Source organism: Lepidochelys kempii, chromosome 3 (assembly GCF_965140285.1).
Source record: "Lepidochelys kempii isolate rLepKem1 chromosome 3, rLepKem1.hap1, whole genome shotgun sequence".
Taxonomy (NCBI): Eukaryota; Metazoa; Chordata; order Testudines; family Cheloniidae; genus Lepidochelys; species Lepidochelys kempii.
In genome coordinates, this window is record NC_136382.1 from 199,900,328 (window position 1) to 199,915,056 (window position 14,729).

General features: G+C 43.5%; 1 protein-coding gene across 1 annotated transcript in view; it reads right to left on the reverse strand.

Annotated features, from left to right (window-relative positions):
* Window positions 1–6,878: 6,878 nt before the first annotated feature.
* Window positions 6,879–14,729, reverse strand: part of ISM1 (isthmin 1) — a 73,408-nt gene continuing 65,557 nt past the window's right edge. Inside the window, exons 5-6 of the mRNA XM_073339592.2 lie at window positions 11,352–11,441; window positions 6,879–8,825 (exon numbers count right to left, since the gene is read on the reverse strand). Of these exons, the coding sequence (XP_073195693.1) occupies window positions 8,308–8,825; window positions 11,352–11,441 (608 nt within the window). The 3' untranslated portion in view covers window positions 6,879–8,307. The remainder of the gene's footprint in view (window positions 8,826–11,351; window positions 11,442–14,729) is intronic.

Consider the following 14,729-nt stretch of genomic DNA (forward strand, 5'->3'; position numbering starts at 1 on the left):
GAAATATCCATTGTCACAGGTCCTGATGAAGTCCTTCCAGCTGTGCCTGCCTGTCCCAGGCAAGACGACTAGACTCACTGTTTACCGCAGTGCTTCCTGGAGAGAGAGAGACTGTTGTGTGTCCAGCACAAAGAGGCTAGACCAGTGGTTCTCAAACTAGGGCCGCCGCTTGTGCAGGGAAAGCCTGCCCTTCCTGCAGCCCCCATTGGCCGGGAGCGGCAAAGTGTGGCCAGTGGGAGCCGCAATCGGCCGAACCTGCGGATGCGGCAGGTAAACAAACCGGCCCGGCCTGCCAGCGGCTTTCCCTGAACAAGCGGTGGCCCTAGTTTGAGAACCATTGGGCTAGACTCCTCTCACCTAAAATGGGGCAGAAGGCAACAGCTGGGACAGTGGAGGAGCACAATACCTTGGGAGTGCGGTAAGGGGCACTCACTGGGTCTAGCCTGAATAGAATCTGGTTTTATAATGCGGCTTTGTCAACATCCACCCGCACTTTGAGTTGCGTGTTTCCTAGGTGTATGTAAGGGAGCTGGAACGCTGTGCTTCTTTGGACCTAGTTACTTTGCAAGGTTCAAAAACCCCAAAGAGTACATCGCACCATTTCAGATCAGGTCTGGATATGCAGACTCCTGCTGGGTAGCACCTTATTCCAGGCCAGGTTGTGACTGTGTAGCTGGGCAATGGCCCTTTACTCTCTTGCATCCACTACCTGGATTCAAGAGGAAGGAGGGAGAGTGTCCTCTGTGGAGGTGGGATGGGAAGGGATGAGGAATGGGTGGAACCTTGGTTGGCCAATGACCTGGTTGGTGTAACTACACTGGCATGCTGGGGATATACACAGCTCGAAGTAAAGGACTAGGAGAGGGAACTTCCCCACTGCCTCCCTCCAAAGCAGGGGAAAACAGGGAATCACAAACTGCCTTCCTGTTTGTTCCAGGGCCAGCACAACACTGCTCTGCCATTTGCTTGGAGCTTGTTACAAAGCCACCACAGAGCCCTCCACAAGCTGACAGTGAGGTCAGTGGGGCTACTCCTGGAGCAAGGTGTCGGCTAACATGAGTAAAGGTATCAAAATTAATCCTGTAATAAGTAGCGACTCTGGTGTTCAACACATGAAACATTATTTGCTCTGTTTTAAAAGGGAAATACTGTCAAATCGCTCCTTTACAAATCTAGAGCCACCCACCCTTGGTCCTGTTAGGTTTGGCTGATTGAGTCTATTTAACATCGCTATCCCTTGCAAAATATGACATTTTGAATCCTGTATTAATTGTGTGTTTAAGGAACAAAAAGCTGCTCAGTGTGTTAAAGGCTTTTTTTTGAAGGTAGAGCACAAATATAGGAAAAATGTATCACTCCCTGAACTGATAGAAAATTAGCAAGGTCATAAAATGCATGTGTGCCTTTACCAGTGTGGCTACAGGGAAAACGAATAAACCGGCTACTCAGGACATTGATGTTTTTAGCATTAGTCAAGGCATGGCTGCTGCTGGCTCAACTTACCACATCTCCTCGCAGAGAGCTAAGAGGGCCTGCTTTTCCAGCCTGGGGCTAAACGTCATCCCGCCCTGCCGTCCAATAAGGAACTGCTGTTCTGTAGCTTTGCTTCTGTGGATGCTGCATCCTGCAAACCATTGTCATATCTGAGTCTGATCTAAAATAATGACTAGAGGGTTTCCTGCCTTTATTTACAAACACATACCAATATAAATATAGACACATATCTATGAAACCAGTAATTACTTAGTCAAACCCTTAATTTGTCTGAAACAGTGCAGGCATAATGGAAGCTGCCCACACACTTTTCTATTGGAAATTGCAAATGGATGAAAAAATTGGAAAAAAAAGAAAACCACATGCTCCATCAGCTTTCACACAAATGTCATTAAGCCAGGCACCAGTGTATGCGCTTACTGGAAATGGCTTTCTCCCCATCCCAACACAAACTGCTCCACTTTCTCTTCCTCTTGCCCTTCCCTCCTTTCTTATTTTTATGGGTTCTAAGGGCTTGTCTACACTACTGGCTGGATCGATGGGCAGCGATCGATCCAGCGGGGGTCGATTTATTGTGTCTAGTATAAACACGATAAATTGACCGCTGATCGCTCTAGAGTTGACTCCGGTACTCCACCTCAACGAGAAGCACAAGGGGAATCGACAGGAGAGCATCTCCTGTTGACACACCGCAGTAATTAGATCTAAGTACGTCGACTTCAGCTACCTTATACACATAGCTGAAGTTGTGTAACTTAGATTCCCTTCCTCCTCCCCCCCCCCCCGTAGTGTAAACACACACAAGAGAGATGGAGCCATTTGATTATTTTAAATAACACCCCGCACAATGACTTTCCAACTGACTTTAAAAGGATTGTCTAAAGGTGCCATACGCTTGCTGTTGAATGTTCCTGGGGTAATTGTACTGACCAAAGATAGACTCTTGCTGTGTACCTACAGATCACAAAACTAGGGCCCCAGTACTACTTGTAGGAGTGGGGTCTTATAAGTGTTCTAGCCAGCCTAAATGACTCCTTTCTGAGGAATGTCCTTGCTGCAGGGAAGCCCCTGCCAGCAGGTGGACTCGCAAGAACTATCTCAGCCCTAGTGCAGTTGAACAATGGCATTGGGTGGCGGGTTGCTGATTTCAGGCAGGCAGGCAAGAAATTTTAAAGGGCTATGGAGCTGAAGGTGCCTCTCCCTGGCAGCTAGCTCTGCATTGGTGCTTGGCCAGAGACAACGGGGCCTTTTGACTAGATTTGTTCTCCTCACAGCTCTGTGAAGGGGGAGGAGCCTATGTCAGCTATGCAGGGGGATTAGAGAAAGAGGCCAACCATATCTGGTGAGTTGGATCAGGAACCTCCTCACGGACTTTCCAGTATAATCTGAGGACCCCCAAACAATTCGTATCATTTAAAAACAAGGTAAAAGCGAAATTAGACTGTGGCCCAGTGACTTTCCCCTCACTGCTGCTCGCACTGCAGAAGGGTTTACTTTCAGTCCTAGGGCTGTTGTAACCTCTACACAGTCCCACTATGGGGACAGCCAAAGGTAGGGGCTTGTGGCATGTGGGTGGAAGTGAGCTCATTAACACAAGCATCTCCCCAGAGCAGGTCTGTAATTCCTGAGGTTGGAGCTGTCTTCTTGGACTTATGCACCAGGTCAACACGTCGGCTAGGCTGATGTATAGCCAGCATGTGTGGCCTTCTGGGATTTGAAGGCTGCGTAAATACTCAACTAGACAGGCCTTGCAGGGGATATTAACTGTTTTCAAAGGGGCTAATAACTAGCTAGTTTGTTTGTAACTTTTCATTAATCAAAATGTTCTGGGTGCAAGTTAATTTCCTTTGCTCAGTTATTACTGTATATCCTTTCTCTCTCTCGGGCTACAGTTGCTGAGAGAAATGAACTGAAAGTTTTTCTGGAATCAGATAACAGCTTATCAAGGGTTGTAGCGGATTCTCCATCACTGGAAATTTGAAAATCAAGATTGGATGTTTTTTCTTAAAGATGTGCTTTAGTTCAAACAGGAATTAATTCAGGGAAATCCTATAGCCTGTGTTATACAGGAGGTCAGACTAGATGATCACAATGGTCCCTTCTGGCTATATAATCTATGAATTGCTCCATGCAGGGTCTCTGGTATCTTGGTATACTGTGCTGAAATGATCTTGGGTAAACCTTTCAAAAGTGCCAGAGTTCCATTTTTAAAAGTGATTTAGTAGACTAGTAATTAACTCCCACTAATCTTATTGGAAATGGTACCATGAAAACCAGTTTCTCTGAGCTAAATAGCCTTTAATAATAAATTAATAAGGCTATCAAACTATTAAAAAAATTAATCATGATTAATTGCACTGTTAAACAATAGAATACCAGTTATTTAAATATTTTTGGATGCTTTCTAAATTTTCAAATATATTGATTTTAATTACAACACAGAATACAAAGCGTACAGTGCTCACTTTCTATTTATTTTTAATACAAATATTTGCACTGTAAAAAACAAAAGAAATAGTATATTTCAATTCACCTACTACAAGTACTGTAGTGCAATCTCTTTATTATGAAAGTTGAACTTACAAATGTCGAATTATGTACAAAAAAATAACTGCACTCAAAAATAAAACAATGTAAAACTTTATAGAGACTACAAGTCCACTCAGTCCAACTTCAGCCAATAGCTCAAACAAGTTTGGTTACATCTGCAGGCGATAATGGTGCCTGCTTGTTTACTATGTCACTTGAAAGTGAGAACAGGCGTTCGCATGGCACTGTCATAACTGGCATTGCAAGATATTTATGTGCCAGAGGTGCTAAAGATTCATATGTCCCTTCATGCTTCAACCACCATTCCAGAGGACATGCATCCATGCTGATGACAGGTTCCGCTCGATAACAATCCAAAGCAGAATGGACTGATGCATGTTCATTTTCATTATCTGAGTCAGATGCCACCAGCAGAAGGTTAATTTTTTTTTTTTTTTTTGGCTGGTGGTTTGGGTTCTGTAGTTTTCACATCGGAATGTTGCTCTTCTAAGACTTCTGAAAGCATGCTCCACACCTCGTCCCTCTCAGATTTTGGACGGCAGTTCAGATTCTTAAACTTTGGGTCAAGTGCTGTAGCTATTTTTAGAACTATCACATTGGTACCTTCTTTGCGTTTTGTCAAATCTGCAGTAACACTATTTGTAAATCAAACAACATGTGCTGGGACATCATCCGAGACTTCTATAACATGAGGGCAGAATTAGGGTAAAACAGAGCAGGGGACGTACAATTCTCCCCCAAGAAGTTCAGTCACAAATTTAATTAATGCACTATTTTTTTAAGGAACATCATCATGGAAGCATGTCCACGGCAATGGTGGCTAAAGCATGAAGGGGCATATGAATGTTTAGCATATCTGGCACATAAATACCTTGCAACACCAGCTACAAAAATGCCATGCGAACGTCTGTTCTAGTTTTCAGGTGACATTGTAAGTAAGAAGCAGGCAGCATTATCTCCCAAAAATGTAAACAAACTTTTTTGTCTTAGCAATTGGCTGAACAAGAAATAGGACTGAGTGGACTTGTAGGCTCTAAATATTTAATAAATTTCAACTGGTATTCTATTGTTTAACCTTGTGATTAATATTTTTAATCGCAGTTAATTTTTTTGAGTTAATCACGTGAGTTAACGGCGATTAAGTGACAGCCCTAATTTATAATGATACCTGGGGCTCTTGTACAGTGCTTTTCATCAATAGATCTCAAAGCATTTTACAAGGGAGGTCTGGATCAAGGGTTGCATTCCACTGACAATGCAAATCACGGCGGGGGGGAGGGGGATAAACAGCTAATAAAAACTGTGATGCACTGGTCTAAATACATTGCCTGGAGCCTGAATGTATGACAAGGCCTACAGGTTTTGTTAACATAATCTCACCACTTAAAACAGCAACACAGAGCCAGGTCCATTCAAAGAAAAGACAAAATTATGGGTCATTTATTTAGCTGCGTGGAGAAAGCTGAATGGAAAGTAGAGTGGGCACAGGGGGTCTCACATAAACTTATTATTGCTCCAGTTTTACAATTCCTTCTGGGGGGAGGAGGGGCATAATAGCTGTTGAGAACTCTTCAAAGAATCTCTTGGACAGTGTCAAAAATCTTTTCAAAACACTGGTTGACTAGGCAGTGTATGTGTGCGCACGCGGTACTTAGGTATGCTTTAGTTCCCCCTACGTTTCCCTTTGTTTTATACGCTTGCTTTATTCTATTGTAAACTACATGGTAAGATTTGGTCATAACTGTTTATACTGCATCTAGCAAGTTAGGGCCCGATCTCTCCATTTGTTTAATTAATGAGACTGAGTCAAATCCATGCCTGGCTGAATACCAGCATGTTAGAGTTACACTAGGGAGACATTTGGACAATGATCTTTAACAGTTGTTGAATGCAAAGATACAAAACCAAATGGGTTGTAATTTCAGATACAATAGTGCTAATTTTGCTTTTACTTTTTTTTATTACAGTCTGCAGTGATTGAGAATTCTTTCCTCGTGATCTCTGCTCCAGGACCAGTGCTAGGAAAACGTATACTGATCCCGAAAACATTTGTAATAGGCTGCCAAAATGTTTCTCATTTTGGCGCATTGTAAGCAGTGGGCCTTGACAGCTTTTGTGTCACTTCGTTTATTAAAATAATTTACCTTCCCCACATACCATATTTGTTGTGTGGTTGAATGTTCACGGTGTATTATTAAAAACCTCTCCATAGTTCCACAAATCTTAAAATATATAATTAATTTGTGACTCCTATACACATCTCTCTCCCAGAGAAACCTGAGTTGCTGGTTTCATCCCACGCTGTTAGAAATTGCTGATTACATCACTTCCTCCATTTTCAAGTCAGCTAATTGGACAAAACACTGGTCCATTTTTAAAGACTCCCTCCCTTTGTAATGGGTGATCCTTGAGATGCCTAAATGTTTAGCCCATCTGCTGTTAATTTCACCGGCTCGAGGCTCCTTACGATGACTGGACTTGGAAGGGTTTACAAAAACTGGTTTTTATAAAAATCAAGGGGACAGATCCTGAAATGAGGGACAGTCCTTTCGTTTAGGGACATATGATGACCTGCCCTGATCAACTGATTCTGATAAAACCAAGAAGCCGAGAGATCTGCATGTTTTCCTTTTGAAATCTGATTAATCTTCATACAATAAACTGAATCCCAGTGGGTAAGGTTTCATGTTTAGTACGTATGCATGACTGACTGACTGGGACTCAAGTGAGCTAAGTGTAGTTAGCAGTGGAGTTCTCAACAAACTAATTTAAGTGTTTATTACTCCTTTTCACACACTGCAATTTTCTTTTTCTTTAATGAGAATGCCGGTACCAACTGTTTAATTGTGGTTTTATTGATAGATTCACTTTTCATGGAGATCTGCAAGTTAAACATTTGCCTAGAAATAGTCTCTTTCCTGGCCATCACATTCCAACTACAGAAGCCCTGCATGTTAAAAACGCCCATTGCATGAGTTATAGCAACATTTTAATAAATACTTTACAAAAATAATGCAAGTTTTTTAAATCACTGACAACTCCTTATTCCTTCCCCACAAAAAAAACTCTTTAAAGAATAGCTTTTTCTGTATAATACTGTGCAGTCAGGACATGCTGGAAGGAAAAAGAATTAAGAAGGTGACTTATTGTACCCCAGTGAATATGTTCAAAAGTCTATATTCGTTTCTCCTTTTTAAAAAGTGCACTTATCTCTTTATAGCAGAACCCTTCTAATTACATGTAGGAATTAAGAAATCCCAGTTATCTCCTAGGTTTTTGTCAACATCCTTTTCCTTTTAACTGCACTCTTCAGCCTCAGCAAATTTTGGCCCTTTAGTCCTTGATCCTGCAAAGACTTACTTACACGGTTTCTTTCTTTGTACACACTGTGTGGCAGATTCTCTAGTGGTGTGAATTGTCATGACTACATTCCCTTCCATGGAGCTATGACCATTCATAGCAGCTGTAGATCTGCCCCTGTGCATAGTCCCATTGAAGTCACTGACTATGCACAGTGTGGGAAGTTAAGCACATTCATGTCTTTGCAGAATCCGAGGCCTTATTTTGGATTCTTCTGGTGTAGCCCAAAGGAACATGGCAGCTGCATCTCCTGGAAACCCTACCACATATATACAGCTCTCAAAAATGTTTGAGAGTTTAGGCTTTTTGGCCCTGATACAAAAAAGACCCCTGTCCATGTGGCAAAGCAGGTAAGTTTGTGCTTATCTCTAAGCACATGTTTAAGTCCCATTGACTATAATGGATTTAAGCATGTGCTTAAGTGCTTTGCTGACTCAGGGCCTTTGAGCCTGATTCGCATTTCACTTCCCCTAACTTTACCCTGCAATTAGGAACCGATCGTGCATGATTTAAAATCAATAGGATTTAAAATTGACTTTAATGGGAGCAGGATCAGAGCTTTACTGATTTACACTGATGTAAAATCTGTATCAAGCTCTTTATTCAGCATGAATTTATTCACACTATTTTTCCCTGTGGGTTTTTCTTTCTTTTGAAATAAAATGCATTTTATTGCTATATAAGCTTCTATCATTAAAGGTTTTATGTATGTTTGTATGCAGAGAAGTGTGAGTGTGTGTGAGATATATGCAGATATAAATTACACACACACAGAGAAAAATACACATGTATTATATACAAATATATACACTCATACTAAAGATACTGACCAACCCCATTTCAAATAGATTGTGCCATCTATGGGAATGATCCCCATTTTCCTGTCTGAGGAGGAAAATCCCTTCAGTATTCCCTTGCTTCCTGAAACTGCTTGTAATAGTCTTCATCTGAAGGGTTTTCTGTACATTTCTGACCATTGTTAGGGGGCCGTGCTTCATTGTATCGGCTCCAGTCTCCTTTGCATATAATCCAAGGCAAAATGTCTACTTTGTAATGGAGCTCGGCGGAGAATTCTACGCTGATCAGGTTTGGTGTGCCTGCCCCTTTCCCCCGAGTAATCAGCTGCATATTGTCATCATAGCAACAGTGCTGCGCTGCTAACGTTGTGCTCTCCAAGGAAAGCATAGAGCGGATACAATATCGGGCTGTGGGCTTGTAGATCTCCAATTTTTCCTTTGGCCCACTGGCATCTTTCCAGCGAAAGTTTTTCCGCTTAATCCGATCATAGATCTCCGCAGTGCTGTAAGCGACTTCTGTGGGGTAGGTGCAAGGGCAGCTGGGTAGGTCATTAACCACTTTGTGCATGTATTTCTTCAAGAACTCACTTTTGCAGCTCATCCATCTTTCGCAACTATCAGTGTCTGTGTGAGGAGGAGAGATACATTACACAGCATGTAAATGAATGACATAGCTACCAAGATAACACAATGAAGATAACCAATGAGAGAAATGTAACTGTACTGCAGAAAGTTCTGTGTAACCAAGTAAGGGCTATAAAGCATGCCTGCTTGCAGTGTGGTGACTTATCTTGCTACTGGATAATCAAGAAAGCAAGTAAGTGAATGATATGACAGGAAAAGGCCATCCTACTTGCATTACATTGCCATAGCTACGTGTATCCTTGGCACTTACTCAGCTTTCATCTTCTTAGGCTTTCAAAGTGCCTTACAAACTTTAATTAAACCTGGCAACAGCCCAGTGAAGTACAATAGACATCAGACCCCGGTTTCGCAAGTGAGTGAACTTGAAGCACAGAGAGGTTAAGTGACTTGCCCTAGGTTAAACAGTGACTCCGAATTGTGAATAGATACTGGCAGCCCTTGCTGTTAACCCTCAGCTCCAAAATCACACAGCCTTCCTGTAACACCACTTGGGGTTCTGAAATGGTACATGATGCTCAACTGGTTTATAATGACACTAAAGACTCCAAGATGATCAGCATAGCCTTGTATTTATGAAAAATACTTTGGTTAGGGCTTCATTTATTTTTCTCTTGTCACGTCCTCTGCCTCTCCCAAAAGGATCTTTCAAACAGCTGCAGTTCGAACATGGAGACTGGTCTACAGCACCCAGTAGCAGTTCCAGTTACATGATGTACCATCAGACAATTTCCATAAATTAGGATGGTCTAATGGCACTAGACCTACGAATTTTGGTGCAGCGTGGAGGGGTGGCCAGAGTAGAACATTTAAAGCTGCAGTTAATGGATTATGTAGAAGGGGACTGGAGAGAATCAGTCAAGTTTTTCATATTGTTTTTTGAGGGTCCAAATCATCTCAAACTATGGGTCTGGTCCCACACGTAGGGGCTTCATTCCAGATTCATAGAATCGTACAATATCAGGGTTGCAAGGAATCTCAGAAGGTCATCTAGGCCAACCCCCCTGCTCAAAGCAGGACCAATCCCCAACTAAATCATCCCAGCCAGGGCTTTGTCAAGCCTGACCTTAAAGACCTCTAAGGAAGGAGATTCCACCGCCTCCCTTGGTAACCCATTCCAGTGCTTCAACATCCTCCTAGTGAAAAAGTTTTTTCCTAATATCCAACCTAAACCTCCCCCACTGCAACTTGAGATCATTACTCCTTGTTCTGTCATCTGCTACCACCGAGAACAGTCTAGATCCATCCTCTTTGGAACTCCCTTTCAGGTAGTTAAAAGCAGCTATCAAATTCCCCCTCATTCTTCTCTTCTGCAAACTAAATAATCCCAGTCCCCTCAGCCTCTCCTCATAAGTCATGTGCTCCAGCCCCCTAATCATTTGTGTTGCCCTCCGCTGGACTCTTTCCAATTTTTCCACATCCTTTTTGTAGTGTGGGACCCAAAACTGGACACAGTACTCCAGATGAGGCCTCACCAATGCTGAATAGAGGGGAATGATTATGTCCCTGGATCTGCTGGCAATGCCCCTACTTATACAGCCCAAAATGCTGTTAGCCTTCTTGGCAACAAGGGCACACTGTTAACTCATATCCAGCTTCTCGTCCACTGTAACCCCTAGATCTCTTTCTGCAGAACTGCTGCCTCGCCACTTGGTTCCTAGCAACTTTATTTATGTCATCTGCATTCAATGGGTCTCATCACATGAGTAAGGTGAGCAAAGTTTGGGCCTAAATATTCCAAACATATTAACTCAACGATTTCATGTTCAGTTTTTCATACATTTAAGTCACATTCCCAGTTGTCAATAAGTACTATAGTTTGCCTTACAAGCATACACTAGAATTCGGCATGCCAGGTAACACTGTTGATCCAACTTGTCTAGTATCCTACCTCCGTAAGTGACCAATCCCTGATGCTTCCATGGTAGGGAATAAACCCTCACAGTACACGTGGCCCATTATGTGCACTGTTGTACATGAATGGAAGAAAGTTACATACAGTAATCAGCTCCTACCCTGAGGCATTGATTTGGTTGACCCTATCTTGCCAGCCACAGCTACAAATGCTATCGTTGCTCATAAAATTATCCCGTTCACATCAGCTACAGCTGTAACGCTTATAAAAATGACCATGAATAAAATGCTGCTATAGCGCCTTCAACTGCGGCTATCGAAGCGCTTGCAAATTAACGTTGAGCAGTATAGCGCTGCTGTGAGGTAAGGACGCAGCATCCCTGTTTTACAACTGGGGGAACTGAGGCACAGAGAGCGACTTCGGTGATTTGCGGAAAGTTATTCAGAAAGAATCCCGTGACAGAGCTAGGGATAGAACTAAGATACTCTGAGGTCTAGTGCTGTTCCTTAACAATAAAATAATTAACAGAAATTTGACTCATTTTTAAGACAGAGGCTTATGAGCCCAAATATTATAGTGATAGCTTAAAAAAAAAAATCCTAAAAGGAGCTTGTCTCTTTACAGTAAGAAATACTAGATGGCCAGCGGCTTACCAACTTCGAATAGCTTGGTGGCATTGAACTCTTCGCTTCCTGCAAGTAAGCTCACTTCTGTGGCAGCTGTCCTGAAGGTGTCTTCAATCCCTAAAGACAAACACAAACTAATAGCTGTGTTTTCTTAACAGTAAATAACAATGAAAAACAAAAACAAACAAAGTTTTTATTGCATTGCCTCTGTTGAGTTTAGTGCTGGAGGAAAACATTAACAATATAATGAGAAACAGGCTGACCGTGCGGTTTCCCTGTAGATAACTGGTGTACTTGCTCGGCCGTCCTTCAAATAGCCAGGCCAAAAGTTCCAAACTTGGGTGCCTAGAGCTAGTTAGGGCACCTACATCTATATTTAGGTATGTAACTAAGTGGCCTGGTTTTTCAAAGCTGCCCAGTAATTACTCTCCCAGGAATTCCAATAGAAGCTTCAGGTGCAAAGTACCAGTGAAAATCCATCCATTTGGTTAGGTGGCCAAGTTTACAGATCCAGATAGCCTTTTCCTAGCATGTGTTAGGGATGGTTGATGACATCTCAACTTGTTGAGAAATTTCTTAGTGAAAGCTGTAAAGCACAATGTGGAATCTGAAACCTATTGGAGCCCATGCTCCAGCTGAGTTGAAATGCTCCAAAATGCTTAACTGGCACTTTTTTGTGGGGGGAGCTGGAGCAGCGATGGTCCCAGGTCAGGTGGCTCCTTTCTCTCCCCAGCTGCAGAGAGTCAGTAAGTGCTGATGCTAGGCCTGGGTGGGGGCACTTGGCAGCAAGTCAGCTGGAGGGAGCTGGGGATGCTGCAGCCAGGGGAGCATTGGGGTACAGAGCTGCCAGGAGTCCAGGGTGGAGCTGGAGTCGGGCAGCAGGACCACATGGATAGTGGAGGGAGGAGCCTGGCCCAGGTAGGGAGAGGCAGGGACAGGACAGACTCTATGGAGAGTCACTCCCTGCTCGCCCAGGCCTCCCTCAGCTCCCCCGGTCTTCCTCCCTGCTCCCCACACTACCTCTCAGCCACCCTCTGCTCCCTTCCAGGGCCTCCCACGGCCCTGCATTCCAGCACTGCTGTTTCAGACTCCAACACTGGTTGGAGACCACCTCAGCTCCACCTTTTAAGCTGATGGGCGACTTGCTAACATGCTCATGTTTACTTGTTGGCAGGATACCAAATGGTTTTCAGTGAGTGAATGCAATAGCTCCTGTCCCAACAAGCTGAAAATGTATTTGTGTGCCTCGTTCTTCAGTTACATTCTCTTCCGCTGCTAGGGGAATGAAAGGAGTTGGGAGGAAAGAGACAAATATGGAGATAATGGTCCAAAAATCTTAGAAACTTGGGTTGCCTGGCAAGCTCCAGTAAAGCATTTGGCACCAGCCGAGAGACCCATGGAATAACAAAAAAAAGTGTGAAAACATGGTCATTGCTGGGCTAATTGTATCATGCTCAAATGAACACCCTTTCGATGCTATTTTATTGAGCATATATGTACTCAGCTCACTACTATTCTCTTTATATGAAAGCCCTTCAAAGAAGCATTTCAGCATGTAATTTTTATTCCACTGCATCATATATTTCAAAAGTAAGACCAGAAAACTCTCAGGATACAAAAACCGTGTGGTTAATGTAGCCTGTTTCCCTTCCATCCCCTTTCCAGTGAACTTTATCGTGGGCTTGTTACTGGTGCACAGTAATACAAACCAGTGCCTTGCAGAGCTTCCAAAGAGCCTCAGGCTTCCTTACAATAATTTATTGTAAGGGCTTTGCCTTAACTGCAGCTGTAGATGCAGAATAATAGATACCCCAGAATCCTTACAAGGTAATAATTCGCTGCAGAGGTTCTGCTGGCAGTATAAACAGTAGACGCTGAGCTTTTTGCCCTGATCATTTTAAAAATACCAGCAGAGACTCGAAGAGTGTATTACATTTTCCTTGCTGATCCTCAGGTGTCTGTTATGTGACATAATACATTCTTTCAAGTCTGCCATGGTTTGATGCTCGATGGTAATAAATACCTGAGACTATAACTGGGAGATGGTGACCTCTTCTGGATTTAACCCATTGTTGTTCAGGTTTGATGGGGTGGGGGAATGATCAGCTAGCAGATTACTTGTATGTGTGAGAGTCAGTGTTTCCTGCAGTGGCTAGCAAACAGCAAGCAACATCCTGAGATGGATGGGTGTGCACGTCAGAGAGTAACTGCCACACACTGCTTGTAGAGTGACTTTAAAAATCTCTTGCAGTGCTGGTATTTGTATAGTCCCAGTGCAACAGCTGATCTCATACTTAGGATTTTACAGGTCTTTCACTTCCTTTACCTTCCAAACTGTGAAGCTAAACGTGGCAAAATGTTGGTGAAATGCAATCTGCTGGGGTGTGCTCCCCCTGGCTCTGCCCAGGCACCCCCTTCCCCCAAAGCCCCACCCCCACCCTGCTTCTTCTCACCCCTGCTCTGCCCCCACCCTGCCCAGTTCGGACCCCAGCCCTGAGCGCACGGCACCCTCGCTTCTCCCCCCCAGTGCCTCCTGCCGCTGCGAAACAGCTGATCCAGCTGATCCGTGGCAGGCGGCAGGAGGGAGAGGGAGGCACTGATCAGTGGGGCCTGGCAGTGGGCAGGAAGCGCGGAGGGGAGGGGAAGGTTCTGGTAGGAGGGCTGCCAGTGGCTGCTCAGCACCCACCATTTTTTCCCCATGGGTGCTCCAGTCCCGGAGCACCCACGGAGTCGGCACCTATGTACTGTAATGTGGATGCACCATTCTGCTCTCTGCAGTGTAATTATACAGCTGCAATGCATCACCCTCAGTGCTGCATCATTATATCACAATGCTTCTAACAATCCAAACAGAAATCAATGTTTAAATAAAAGCAGCCCAGAATCTTGCATGTCAATAGTTTTGGGGGTTCATGAAAAGCATGATAACGGCACCCCAAAAAGTGGGTGTGCAAATGTGGATTAATATGTATAAGCAGAGGATCCTCTCAACACGTCGCTCAAGCTGAAACCACATCCTTAATCTGCCCTGTTGTACACAGGCATTGAAGGGCCAAACCTGCCGGTGTTGAGAATTTTCCAATTTGTAGGCAAAATGGACTAGGAGAGAGAGATGGCATTTTAGCCTTAATTCTAGACTTGCTGGTTTGTATTAAGAGACAGGAGCTTTGTGGTTTAATGTCTATTAAAACAAAAATGAAAAATCCCTTGAGTCAACTGCAACAGCTCTTTAGAACATTACTCCTGAGGGTATTCTGCGCCTAAACGTTCTGCATCAAAACATTTAAAATTCTGTGCACATTTTAAAATTCTGCAAAATTCTGAAAGTTTTATTTGTCAATAAATAAACGTAGAGGCTGCAGCATGGCAGTGGAGAGCACAGGCCACTGGCTGCACGAAGGTGGG